The 12857-nt window shown below is 42.5% G+C and overlaps 1 protein-coding gene across 1 annotated transcript in view; it reads right to left on the bottom strand.

Annotated features, from left to right (window-relative positions):
• LOC149748810 (uncharacterized) overlaps positions 1-12857 on the bottom strand; it is a 78801-nt gene that overhangs the window by 25724 nt on the left and 40220 nt on the right. The window contains 1 exon segment of the mRNA XM_089915887.1: positions 153-243. Coding sequence (XP_089772013.1) covers positions 153-243 — 91 coding nt within the window.

Below are 12857 nucleotides of genomic sequence, written 5' to 3'. Positions count from 1 at the left end.
CCCAACTGCTCTCTTCCCCCACTAAGGGCCTTCTGATCCCCGACCCAGCCCAGGTGTCTCCCAAAGCCAGCATCCCTCAGAGCTGTTTTTCTTTCCCCACTCCTCAACTTTACCCCCAACTCCTTTGGCCCAAATGCAGCCCCAGCCCCTACCCTCTGGGCACCCTGGTCCATCTGGCTCTTCTGCACAAGGCATCTGGTCCCCACAGTCCTGAGTATTCTCCCTGCTCAGGCACATGGCGCTCTGGAGGGCAAAGCAAAAGAGAGGTACAGAGGCCCATGTCCCTGGGATGCTCCTAAAGGGGAGAATCTTCACCTTCTGGGCAGGGGCGACAGTGTCAGGGAGAGAGGAAGACATGGAGGTGGGGGAGGACAGACACTGAGAAAGAACTCTGGGGACACAGGTGGAGAGAGAGGGGAGCAAAAGGCAAAGACACAGTAACAGAGCAACACCAGGATAGAGGATGCAGAGAGAGGCCTGGGCCCAGGATCAGTACGTAGAAAGAAATGTCCCGGAAAGCCAGCCTCTGCCAATCACAGGAGCTGTGGGAAGCGCTCATTGAATATTTCATGAAATGAAATCTGAGATACAGGTCCTCTGGGGGGTTTTGGCCCAGACAACTTAAATATTTCCACCCTCTCTTTCCTCTCTCCATACACTTTTCCTTCCTAGAGCAGCGTGTGTGTGTGTGTGTGTGTGTGTGTGTGTGTGTGTGTTTGTGTGTGTAGAACTGGGCTCTGTGATGGAGGAACATTCCAGCTCCCTCCTTTTGCAAGGCAAAGCTAGTCAACCTCGTTTAAGCACTTGCCATGTGCAAAATCCTGCAGGAGACATGACAAGGAAATGAAACATAAGGCTTCTGCCTTTGGGGCACATTCAGCCAAGTTTCAGAGACCCACACGATTTTAGCATTACAAAGGACCTTACCGATCATTAAGTTCTATCGTCCCAATTTACAGATGAGAAGACTGAGGTCAGAAATGTGGAAAGTTTGAACAAATTCATACAACCAGTCAAATGCTCTTAAAGAATATGCATACATGAAATACCTGAAAACTATAAAACAGCAGGTGAGCCCCTTGGAATAACGAAGAGATGCAATGGATAAAGCATAGCATGTGGTGGAGAGACAGGGCCTGTCCTGGCCTTGTTAATTACCTTTGGAAATCAGATAGTCAGTTGACTTATCGCTTGTAAAAAAAAGTGGTAATAAATAATACTACTTGGCTTTCTTCATTGCAGTTGTGAAGATCAATCAAGCTAACATGAGGAAGTGCTTGGAAAGCCATAAAATGCTAATGGAAGTCAGTGCTAAGATGAGATGTGGCTTCGAGGGATAGGGAACTGAAGCGCAGGGACCTTGAGGCCACCCAGCTTGTCCTCATAACTTAAATTTGTAAATAAGACCTCTGATCTCAAGTTTGAATAGTGCTGGGTTAGGGGAGCCTTAAGAGAACTTATTGCATGGCTTTGGCTTTGTAATCAGGCCTTGGTTTTGAAAATAGTAAATCATGTATCTGATATAATTCATCAAATTTTCCACTGAATGACTTATGACTTGGCTGCTTCTAAGAAAAGATTTACTCTCCAGGACAAGGTGTCCCTGTGCTGTAGGGCACCTTACTTGCTCTCTTATTTATTATTCATTCCACAGATATTTATTGTGCACTTACTGTGTACCAGGCTCTCTTCTGGGGCTGCTGGTACCTAACAGAATGTGCTGCAAACTCCAAAGGATTGTTGGATGCTGCTTGTGGAGCTGGGGCTGGAAGGAGAGTTATTGGGGTGCAGAAGCAAAGGCTCCTTTACAGGCACATTTAAGGGGGAAGAAATTAAGATTCCTAGGAACAAGTATTCTGAAACAACATAGCTTACATCAGTGCTGTCCAATAGAAATACAATGAGAGTCACATATGTAATCTATAGTTTTCTGGTAGCCACATTACGAGAGTAAAAAATAACAAGTGAAATGAATCTTAATAATATATTTGATTTAACCTAATGTGCCAAAACTATTACTTCAACATGTAATCAATATAAAAACTAATAATATGTTATATATATATATTTTTTGTACTGTCTTTGAAATCCATTTTACGCTTACAGCACACCTCAATTCGGACTGGCCATAGTTCAGGTGCTCAGTAGATCCACGTGACTAGTGGTTACCATACTAACAGAGCAGGTTGACGTCTTCCAGCAAAGCCACTTCTCTCCAGGGGCCCCTAGGACTGTGAGTGCCCCCCTGCCCTGTACATCCCTCTGTCATCTGCTTTGTTCTCACTGAATGGCACAGTCCTCCTGCCCTCGTCTTTCCAGAAGGTGGCACTGTGAGCTCACAGGAAATGGTGTGTGTGTGTGTGTGTGTGTGTGTGTGTGTGTGTGTGTGTTGGGAGGTGGAGATGGTGAAAGTGGAAGAAATGCAGTTGCAAGGGAGGGTGTGTGTGTGTGGGTGTCTGTGTGCCCACACATGTGTGTGTGTATAAATTAGCATCAATACCTTAATTATCTTGGTGGAAATTAAGATTAACATCTGTGTAATGTTTTATGATTCTCCTAAAACTTTACTGTTCCTACCAATCATCTGGGGATCTTTTTTTACTTAAAATTTAAATTTTTCTCTTTTGTTTATATATTTAAAAAATAAAAATTATATATAATTAAGGTGTACAACATGATTTGATACACATATATATATAGTGAAATGATTACTAGAGTTAAGCTAATTAACATGTCATTTCCTGACCTAGTTACCCTCTTTTTTTTGCCTGTGTGATAAGGGCAGTTGAAATCTACTCTATTAGCTTGTCTCCAGTATGCACTACAGTGTCGTTAACTATAGTCATCATGCTGTGAATTAGCTCTGTAGACAGGGGTCCCCAACCCCCGGGCCACAGACGGGTACCAGCCTGTGGCCTGTTAGGAACTGGGCTGCACAGCAGGAGGCGAGCGGCAAGCGAAGCTTCATCTGTAGTTACAGCTGCTCCCCATCGCTCGCATTACCACCTGAGCTCCGCCTCCTGTTAGATCAGCAGTGGCATTAGATTCTCATAGAAGCGCCAATCCTACTGTGAACTGCGCATGCGAGGGATCTAGGTTGCGCGCTCCTTATGAGAATGTAATGTCTGATGGTCTGAGGCGGAATTGAGGCAGTGATGTTAGCGCTGGGGAGTGGCTGCAAATACAGATTATCATTAGCAGAGAGGTTTGACTGCCCAGAGACCATAAAAAATCAATGTGCTTGAATCATCCTGAAACCATCCCCCCCCACCCCCATCCATCCGTGGAAAAATTGTCTTCCACGAAATTGGTCCCTGGTGCCAAAAAGGTTGGGGACCACTGCTCTAGACTCATTCATCCTATATAACTGAAACTTTGTACCCTTTGACCAATATCTCCCCATTTCCCCCACCTCCCTGCCCCTTGTATTCACCACGACACTCTCTGCTTCTATGAGTTTGACTGTTTTTAGATTCCACATGCAAGTGAGATCATGCAGCATTTGTCTTCTCTATCTTGCTTATTTCACTTAGCTTAGTGTCCTCCAGGTTGATTCATGTCACAAATGGCAGGATTTCCTTTTTTTCTCATGACCAAATAATATTCCATCATTATTTCAATATTTCTATACTCTAATATACATATCACATTTTTTTGAGTTGAAGTATAGGTGATTTACAATATTGTGTTTGTTTTAGGTATACAGCAGTGTGATTCAGTTATATATATACACACATATATATATATATACATATATATATTTGTATATGTATATATATTTTTTCAGAGTATTTTCCATTATAGTTTATTGCAAGATATTGAATATATTTCCTTGTGCTATGCAGTAAATCCTTGTTGCTTATCTGTTTCATGTATAGTAGCTTGTATCTGTTAATTCCTTACTCCCAATTTGCCTCTCCCCGCTCCCTTTCCCCTTTGGTAACCATAATTTTGTTTTCTATGTTTACTAGTCTACTTCTGTTTGTATATATGTTCATTTGTATTATTTTTTAGATTCCACATATAAGTAATATCATATAATATTTGTCTTTCTCTATCTGACTTACTTCACTTACTATGATATTCTCTAGGTCCATTCATGTTGCTGCAGATGGCATTATTTCATTCTTTTTTATGGCTAGTATTCCATTGTATCTGTATACCACATCTTCTTAAGCCAATTGTCTGTTGATTGGCACTCAGGTTGTTTCCATGTCTTGGCTATTATAAATAGTGCTGCTATGAACACTGGAGTGCATGTATCTTTTTGAATTAGAGTTTTCATTTTCTCTGGATATACATCCAGGAGTGGGGATTGCTGGATTATATGGTAGCTCTATTTTTAGTTTTTAAAGGAACCTTCATATTGTTTTCCATACTGGCTGCCCCAATTTACATTCCCACCAACAGTGTAGGAGGGTTCTGTTTTCTCCACACCCTCTTCAGCATTTATTATTTGTAGACATTTTGATGATGGCCATTCTGACCAGTGTGAAGTGATACCTCATTATGCTTTGATTTATACTTCTCTAATAATTAGCAATGTTGAGCATCTTTTCATGTGCCTATTGGCCATCTGTATGTCTTCTTTGGAGAAATATCTATGTAGGTCTTCTGTCCATTTTTTTATTAGATTGTATGAGTTGTATGAGCTCTTTGTATATTTTGTATATTAAGTCCTTGTCAGTTGCATTGTTTGCAGTTATTTTCTCCCATTCTGTTGGCTGTTTTTTTTTGTTTTGTTGATGATTTCCTTTGCTGTGCAAAAGGTTTTAAGATTGATTGGGCCCCATTTGTTTATTTTTGATTTTATTTCTTTTGCCTTGGGAGATTGATCTAATAAAATATTGCTATGATTTATGCCTGAGAATGTTTTTCTTATGTTCTCTTCTAGGAGTCTTATGGTCTCACCACTTGTATTCATCATAGTATTGGAAGTCCTAGCCACAACAATCAGGCAAAAAAAAGAAATAAAAGTTATCCAGATTGGAAAGGAAGAGATAAAAATGTCACTATTTGCAGATAACATGATACTCTATATAGAGAAACCCAAAGACTCCACAGAAAAACTATTAGAACTAATAAATGAATTCAGCAAGGTAGCAGGATATGAGGTTAATATACAGAAATCCATTGCCTTTCCTTACACTAACAATGAAATATCAGAAAGAAAAAGTAAAATAATAATCCCATTTAAAATCACATAAAAAACCCCCAAAACCCTAGGAATAAACTTAACCAAGGAGATAAAAGACCTATATGCTGAAAACTATAAAACATTGATAAAGGAAATTAAAGATGATTCAAAGAAATGGAAAGATATCTTAAGCTTTTGAATTGGAAGAATTAATATCATTAAAATGACCATATTACCCAAAGCAATCTACAGATTTAATGTGATCCCTATCAAAATACCCATGACATCATTCACAGAGCTAGAACAAATAATCCTAAAGTTTATATGGAACCATGAAGGACCCACAATCCTGAGGAAGAAAAACAAAGCTTGGAGGCATAACCCTTCCAGACTTCAGATAACACCACAAAGCTCCAGTAACCAAAACAGCATGGTATCGGCACAAAACAGACATATACATCAATGGAGCAGAATAGAGAGCCCAGAAATAAACCCACACACCTGTGGTCAATTAATCTACAACAAAGAATATACAATGGAGAAAAGAGAGTCTCTTTAGCAAGTGGTGTTAGGAAATCTGGACAGCTACATTTAAATCAATGAAAGAACACTACCTCACACAATACACAAATATACTCAAAATAGTTTGAAGACCTGCATATATCACATCTTCTTTATCCATTCATCTGTTGATGGACATTTGGGTGATTTCCATATCTTAGCTATTGTGAATAATGCTGCAATGAACTGGGAGTGTAGCTATCTCTTTAACATGTTGATTTCATTTCCTTTGGATATATATCCAGAAACGGGATTACTGGATCTTATGGCAGTTTTATTTTTAGTTCTTTGAGGAACCTTCATACTGTTTTCCATAATGCCTGTACCAATTTACATTCCCACCAACAGTGCACAAGGGTTCCCTTTTCTCCAAGTCCTTGCCAACACTTGTTATCTTTTGTCTTTTTGATAACAGCCATTCCAACGGGTGTGAGGTGATATCTCATTGTGGTTTTGATTTGCATTTCCCTGATGATTAGTGATGTTTTCATGTGTTTGTTGGTCATTTGTATGTCTTCTTTGGAAAAATGTCTATTCAGGTCCTTTGACCATTTTTAAAATTGCGTTGTTTTTTTTCTTGCTATTGAGTGTTTGAGATCCTAAAAGGGAGATTCTGATTCAGTGCTATAGGTGATCTGGAGTGGGGCCCAGGATTCTGAATTTCAAACAAACTCTCAGATAAAGTGAGGTAAGTAGCAAAGTTTTATAAGGAACTTTGACATGCACCATCCTTTTTGATACTCCAACAACCTTGTGAGATAGGCATTGCAATCAACCCATCTTATCATGTTAGAAATGGAGACTCAGAGAGGTTAAGTCACTTGCCTGAGATCATCCCGTTAATAGGAGGTGTGGTCAGGGGTAGAACCCAGGTATTTTTGCTCCCAAGCATGTTCTTTCCATATGAATTATATACATTTCCCAGGTGGCAGAATGTGGGTTCATCTTGTCAACCTTCCTTCCTCTGTGAGAAGATAGGTGAGCTTCATCCTGCTCTGAGATCTTATGGGAAATTCGGTCACCTTCTGGACTCTCTTCAGCCTGTGTCTATAATAGTCACAGCCAGTAGCCCTTCTCATTCCCCTTCCTGCTATGAAATCAACCTTGACAACTTTGACTTTCTACCTGGTGAATAGAGCTGTAAGGTTGTACTTGGCTGGTGAGAGGGTCCTGGGGCCCTAATTAGCATCAGATTACTTGGGTGGGTGAAGAGTATTAGAACTGGAAGGGACCCTAGGAGTTACGTCCTTTAATGCTCTTATTTTGCAAATGAGGAAACTGAGGCCCAGAGAAGGAAAGTGGCTTATCTTGGGACAGGACAAGATGGAAAATTCCCATGAGGCCAGGGTACTGGATTGGATTTCTAGGAATAACAAACTGGAAAAGAGGGAAGAAAAAGCTCAGATTGCTCCTCAGGTAAAAACTTAAATAAAAAATCTGATCCTAATTGCAGAGAACTACTTTGGGATGCCTGGCGTTAGAATCTTTAGCCATTGGGGATATTTCGGGCCCAGAATGCGGCAATGTAACGAACCCCTTTCCGAGGCCCAGTCCTGTGGGGATACAAAAGAAACACAAGACATGAAGGGACTCTGCCCTCGTAGGCCATATATTCGACCAGTGAAGCCACGAGAGAAGATGTAGAATCAAGTGCTAAGTTGTGTGAATGATTATAGCTGCTGAAAGGGCACAGAGAGAGGACTTTCCTGGGACGTCATTGGCATGATAAGCAAAAGGAGCAGGAGAGAAATGATGAAGATCATGGTGGGAAACCAGCCGCGATCAGGGAACACGACTAACCTTCCTTCCTGTGTCAACACACAGATGGCATTCACTGTGAAGTCGGAGAAGGGTGTTTAGACATTGGTTCCAACCCTTCAATTTAAAGATGAGGAAACTTAGGTCAGAGAGGTTAAGAGATTTCCACAAGGTCACATAACTGGCTGGTGTCCGAACCCCCATCAGTACTTTTTCACAAGACCATGATCGGAACCCTAGGTTTTCTTTTGAGTTTCCAGTCTCTTCTCTTCACCACAGCCTCTTCTCACCAACATTTCTTTTTCTGTTGTTCCTTAAAGCTTATAGCCGAACATCCTACTTGACAGGGAAGGTTGTGGCTTTCAAAAACAAACTTCCTGGGCTGACAGTTGCCTTTGACATAGCCTACCTCCCGCAGGGAAACACCCACTCCACGTTAGATGCTGCGCTTGCCTGCCTTCCTTCCCTGGCATGGCCACCCTCCCCCTTCCCATGATCACCTTCTCTTCTGCTTTTCCTCCCGTTTGGAAGAAAACCTGATTCCATTACCTTTTCTGCTTTCCTTCCCTTCTTTTTCTTCCCTCTTGTCAATCTCTCTCTCTCTCTCTCTCTCTCTCTCTCTCTCTCTCACACACACACACACACACATACACACACACACTCATACATGTCCCTGAGGTGTGGAGATTTGAGTTAATTATACTCAGTTTATGGCATGTTTTCAATGCACGTCTGGGCAGGAACACCCTCCTATTTTATTCATTTATTTTCCCCCATTTATTCTTATTTCCATGTCCCCATAGACAATCATTCTAATAAATTTAACATGTATTTGTGAGTGTTCTTGCAACATGAGTATTGTTTATGTGCATGCACTTTAAAAATGTAAAGTTTGTTGTGCCATCTCATCCTGTATTTCACTTTTCCTGTCAGCATTGTTTTGAAGACTCGCCTGTGATGTTCATTGAGAAGTTTGAGACTTCTCACTGATGAAGAGTCTTTTTGTCTATCCTTTAGGGACACTCTCTGATAGAGGGTCACATTAGTTGTCCCCAGGACCTCGTACTGTCTCCCCCAGCCCTCTGATTTCTGTAGTCACCATCCTCCCAACACTGCCCTCTCCAAGGCCCCTGGCAGTGCCCCCAGCTTGTCTAGATCTTTCATATTTGATTTTACTTGACTCTTCACTGCTTCTGACAGGTTGGGGACTTCTTAACTTCAGTGATTCCGAAGTCCCCTCGGGCTTTTTCCCTCTGTTTTTACAGTTCTATTTAAGTTTTTCCTGGAACATGCTGCTTTTTTAAAAGAACAGTTCTAGATTTATGAAAAATTGCAAAGATAGTATGGAGAGCTCCCAAGTACCTCGCACACAGTTTCCCCTATTATAAACATCTTACAGTAATATAGTACATTTATTATAATCAAACAAATGAATATATTATTATTAACTAACATTCACAGTTTGTTCAGATTTCCTTAGTTTTTCCCTAATGTCCTTTTCTGTTCCAGGATGCCATCCAGAACACCACATTACATTTAGTTGTCATGTCCCCTATGGTCCCTCTTGGTCGTGACAGTGTCTCAGACTTTCCTTTTTTTTGATGATCTGACAGTTTTGAGGAGGACTCATCAGGTATATTGCAGGATGTCCCTGCATTGGGATTTGTCTGATGCTCTTCTCATGATTGGACTGGAGTTATGATTTTTTGGGAGGAAGACCACAGAGATAAAGTGCTGTTTACATCGCTTTATATCAAGGGTGCATACTATCACCATGCCTGTTGATGATGACCTTGGTCACCTGGCTGAGGTTGTTTGTCAGATTTTCTCCATTGTAAAGTTACTCTTTTATTTTTCTCCTTTCCATACCGTACCCCTTGGAAGGAAGTCCCTATGTACAGCCCACACTTAAGAAGGGGAGATCTATGCTCCCCCTCCTGGAAGGTCGATTACCTAGGTAAAATATGTGGAATTCTTCTGCATGAGAGATTTGTTGTTTCTTTCCTATTTATTTATTCTTCCAAATATTTACATCAGTATGGACTCATGGATATTGATTTCATACTTTGGGTTGAAAGTTTGTTTTGTTTTGTTTTGTTTTTCTCAAAATCCAGTGGTGACTGGTGGGAGGTAGTTCAGTTGGCTCCTGGGTCCTTTGATGTAACCCATCATTGTGGGTTTTAGATTATTTTTAAGCAATTTCCTTACTTTGTGGTACTGAAAGATGCCCAAAGCTCATCTTCTCATCTTGTATATTTCTTTTCCTAGTCTTAGAATCAGCCATTTTCCCAAGGACCCCTGGTTCCTTTATGGGAGAATGGTCTTAGACACCAAGGTCTGGGTACTAAATGTGCTCTGGTCTCTTATTTTTCAACCTACTTTTTCTTTCCTTTCCTGTTAAGTTTCCTTTTCCCTGCCCATTGACCATGGGCACTCAAGAGTTAATTACACATTCATGTCAGTAACAAAGAGTCCTGGCTCTGCATAAGAACTTTGTGAGAGATTAAAAATGAATAATGCACAGTCATAGAGTTTAGTCAAGTGTGGGATATAGATGGACATAGAGACGTAAAAGTCAGTCTCTAAAGATTCCCTAAGGAACCAGTGACTAATTCAGACTGTGAAATACAGGGAGTCTCTGAGCTGGGAGGTGAAGGAAGGAATGTTCTAATGGACTCTAGTCCATTCCCAGACTCTTATAAAGTACCCTTGATACTATAATATCTTATTATTAACGAGAGGCTCCTTTCTAGTTGGAGCAGCAATTGCTGACACCTAGGTTAGCTTCCCTTTTCCTCACCAATGCTTCTTCCCTTCCTGTGTAGAAATGAGCAGACCCCCTTTTCTCCCCAACTCTCCAGAGCCTTGAAAATACATGTGGACCGGGGAACCTCAATACTATTGATAACATTTTATTTCTTAAGTTAGGGGGTGGGTGCATGGGTGTTTGTTTGTGTATTAGTCATTCCTTTTTGTATGGCTTGGATATTTCATAATAAAATTTGAAACATATTAATGAAGAAAATAAAAAAAACTGTGTGTGGCCCTGGCCTATGTGACCTTGCACCCTTGCTCCTGGGGCAAAGACTTCCCTGACAGATGCCTGCCACTACCAGCCTGGAGACATGGAAAGTGCAGCTGGTCTGGGCCAGATGAGTCTGCCAGAGCCTGCCTGACCAGGAGTTAATTGGTATTGACATGACTCAATGCCTCAGTGGTGTGGCAGATAGAACCCTACCCCAACCCCCCATCCCCCATTCACCTTGCCTCCCTCCTCCTCAGTTCTCACCTCTGACTCCCAGGGAGACTTAGAGCAGTGACATAGTGCCATCCCTTTCTCTCAGTAGGGACTTGCTGCTGGGGCCATCCTCCAAGGGCCGGGATGGGACTTGAAGTCTGGAGATTTAACCCCCTATCTTATGGCAGCATCTTTGCCTCCATAAAAATGGAATCAAACTTCCTAATCTCCCATCCAAAGCCATCTGTTAACAAAAACCTTTTGAAAAGGGCGGTTCCAGGTCTGGTAGCAGCCAAGAAAAACTGCAGGTCCTGCCAGCAGCCAAGGCAGGTGATAAGCAGGCCAAGCAGTGGGTCAGCTGGGGACTTTGCACTAGGCCAGGGGTAGGATGTTTGCTTGAATCTTTAGGGGAACATGATACCAGCACCCAGTGTAGGCAGGCTGGTAACTGTGATGTTTTATTTGCAAGGCTAGGCTATTCAGCCTTTGGGCCCAGGACATTGCTCTCATACTGGTTGTGGGGCTGGTGGCTCTTGAGAAGATCTTTTTAGCTGGTGTGATAAATTAAAGATATCTGCAAATTCTCTCGTCTTGAAACTGCTTGACTGACAGAATGTGGAAGAAGTGAGATTCTGGGAGTTCTGAGCCTAGGTCATAAGAAGCCTTGCAGCTTCTGCTCTGTTCTTTAGAAACATTCTTTCTGGGAGCCTTGATCTGCTATATAAGAAATACCATTATCCTGAGACTGCCGTGCTGAAGAGGCCACATGTAGGCCCTTTGGTCAACAGTCCTAGATGAGCCAAACCTTCCAGCTGCACCTACCAGGGCATAAGACTTCCAGATCAGCCCATTTGCCAGCTGAACACCACAGAGTAACCCCTGCTGATGACACATGGAACAGAAAAATTGCCCGGCTGAGCCCTGAACAAATTTCTGAACTACAGCATTGTGAGATAGAATAAAACGATTGTTGTTTTATGCTTCTAGGTTTTGGGGTTGTTTGTTACACAGCAGTAGATAACCGAGACAGCCAGGGCACCCTTATCTAGGCCACCTGTCTGATTATTGACTTCCAAATCCTGCATCAATATAAGAGACAGGGGATCATGGCTCATTCTCAAAATGACCTGGCAGAGAGTTGGAGCCAAGACAGATGGTACGAAGCATCTCTTTGAAACAGTGTCCTAGAGGCTCTCTGCTGGGGCAAACTCTGAGACCTGGGGCGAAGTGCTGAAGTAAATGAACTGATGTTCAGAGTGACTCCCAGATGGCTGGCAAAGAGTGCATAATTGGAGGGGCTGCGTGAGTCTGGGAGGGGAAGCGTGAGGGGGCCAAACACTGGAGGAGGAAGACGACCAACTTGGAAGACTAGTAAAGAAAGGGCTGGATTTTGGAGGAGGTGTGGGGGTGAGTGCTTCCTGAGGGAAAGGGCAGGGGGCTCTGGGAGTCCGGGAAGCCTAGCACTGGTGTCTGGCTGGCACCTCCTCCCTAGCCCCACCCGCCGCTGCCACTGTGCTTGGCTCTCTTTAAAGAGTTCTGCTGGGCATCCGGTAATCTCACACAAACAGTGCAGGTGCAGGCCTGGCCCGTAAACCACAACAACTGGGGTCTGTGTGGCTGCAGTGCACAGGGCAAAGCCTCCAAAGGGGGATAAAGGGTGATTATTTGTTTAGCATCATTAGCAATGGTCCCAGAGCTCATTGAAAGCAAAACAGAAACTTTTGTATTAAGAGATTAAACCTTAAACTCAGCTGAGAAGGCTCTGCTGTGTGGAGTGGCTTTGTTGTGCCCAGCATCGTGTGTGATTGTATGCACATCACCAGGAGGCCTCACTGGGGTCCTGACCACAGAGGCTTAGCTGTCTGCCAGGCATGGATGTGCAGGAAAGGGGGCAGCCGCACGCACTGGCCAGGCAGCACCCTGCACCCCCGGCAGGGGAAACCTGTTTTTCCTCGAGTTCAGGAAATTGGGGTTTTGAAAGAGTGTTTAATATGTCAACCAAAGGTTTTTGTTGGATGGGTTAGGAGTGTAGGGGCAGATGTGCCACCAGAAAAGTGTAAGTGGAAGTTTAAGGTAATGTCCAGAGAGGATGGGGGAGGGTCTTATATCCAGGGACCCTCTGACTGAGGACATTCACTACCATTCTGTTTTGAAACTTAGAGT

This window comes from Delphinapterus leucas, chromosome 7 (assembly GCF_059928025.1).
Source record: "Delphinapterus leucas isolate spDelLeu-1000000601 "Yukka" chromosome 7, BTC_Dleu_Yukka2, whole genome shotgun sequence".
Lineage (NCBI taxonomy): Eukaryota > Metazoa > Chordata > Mammalia > Artiodactyla > Monodontidae > Delphinapterus > Delphinapterus leucas.
Note: the sequence above shows the minus strand (reverse complement) of the source record. Positions and strands in the feature narration are given on the sequence as shown.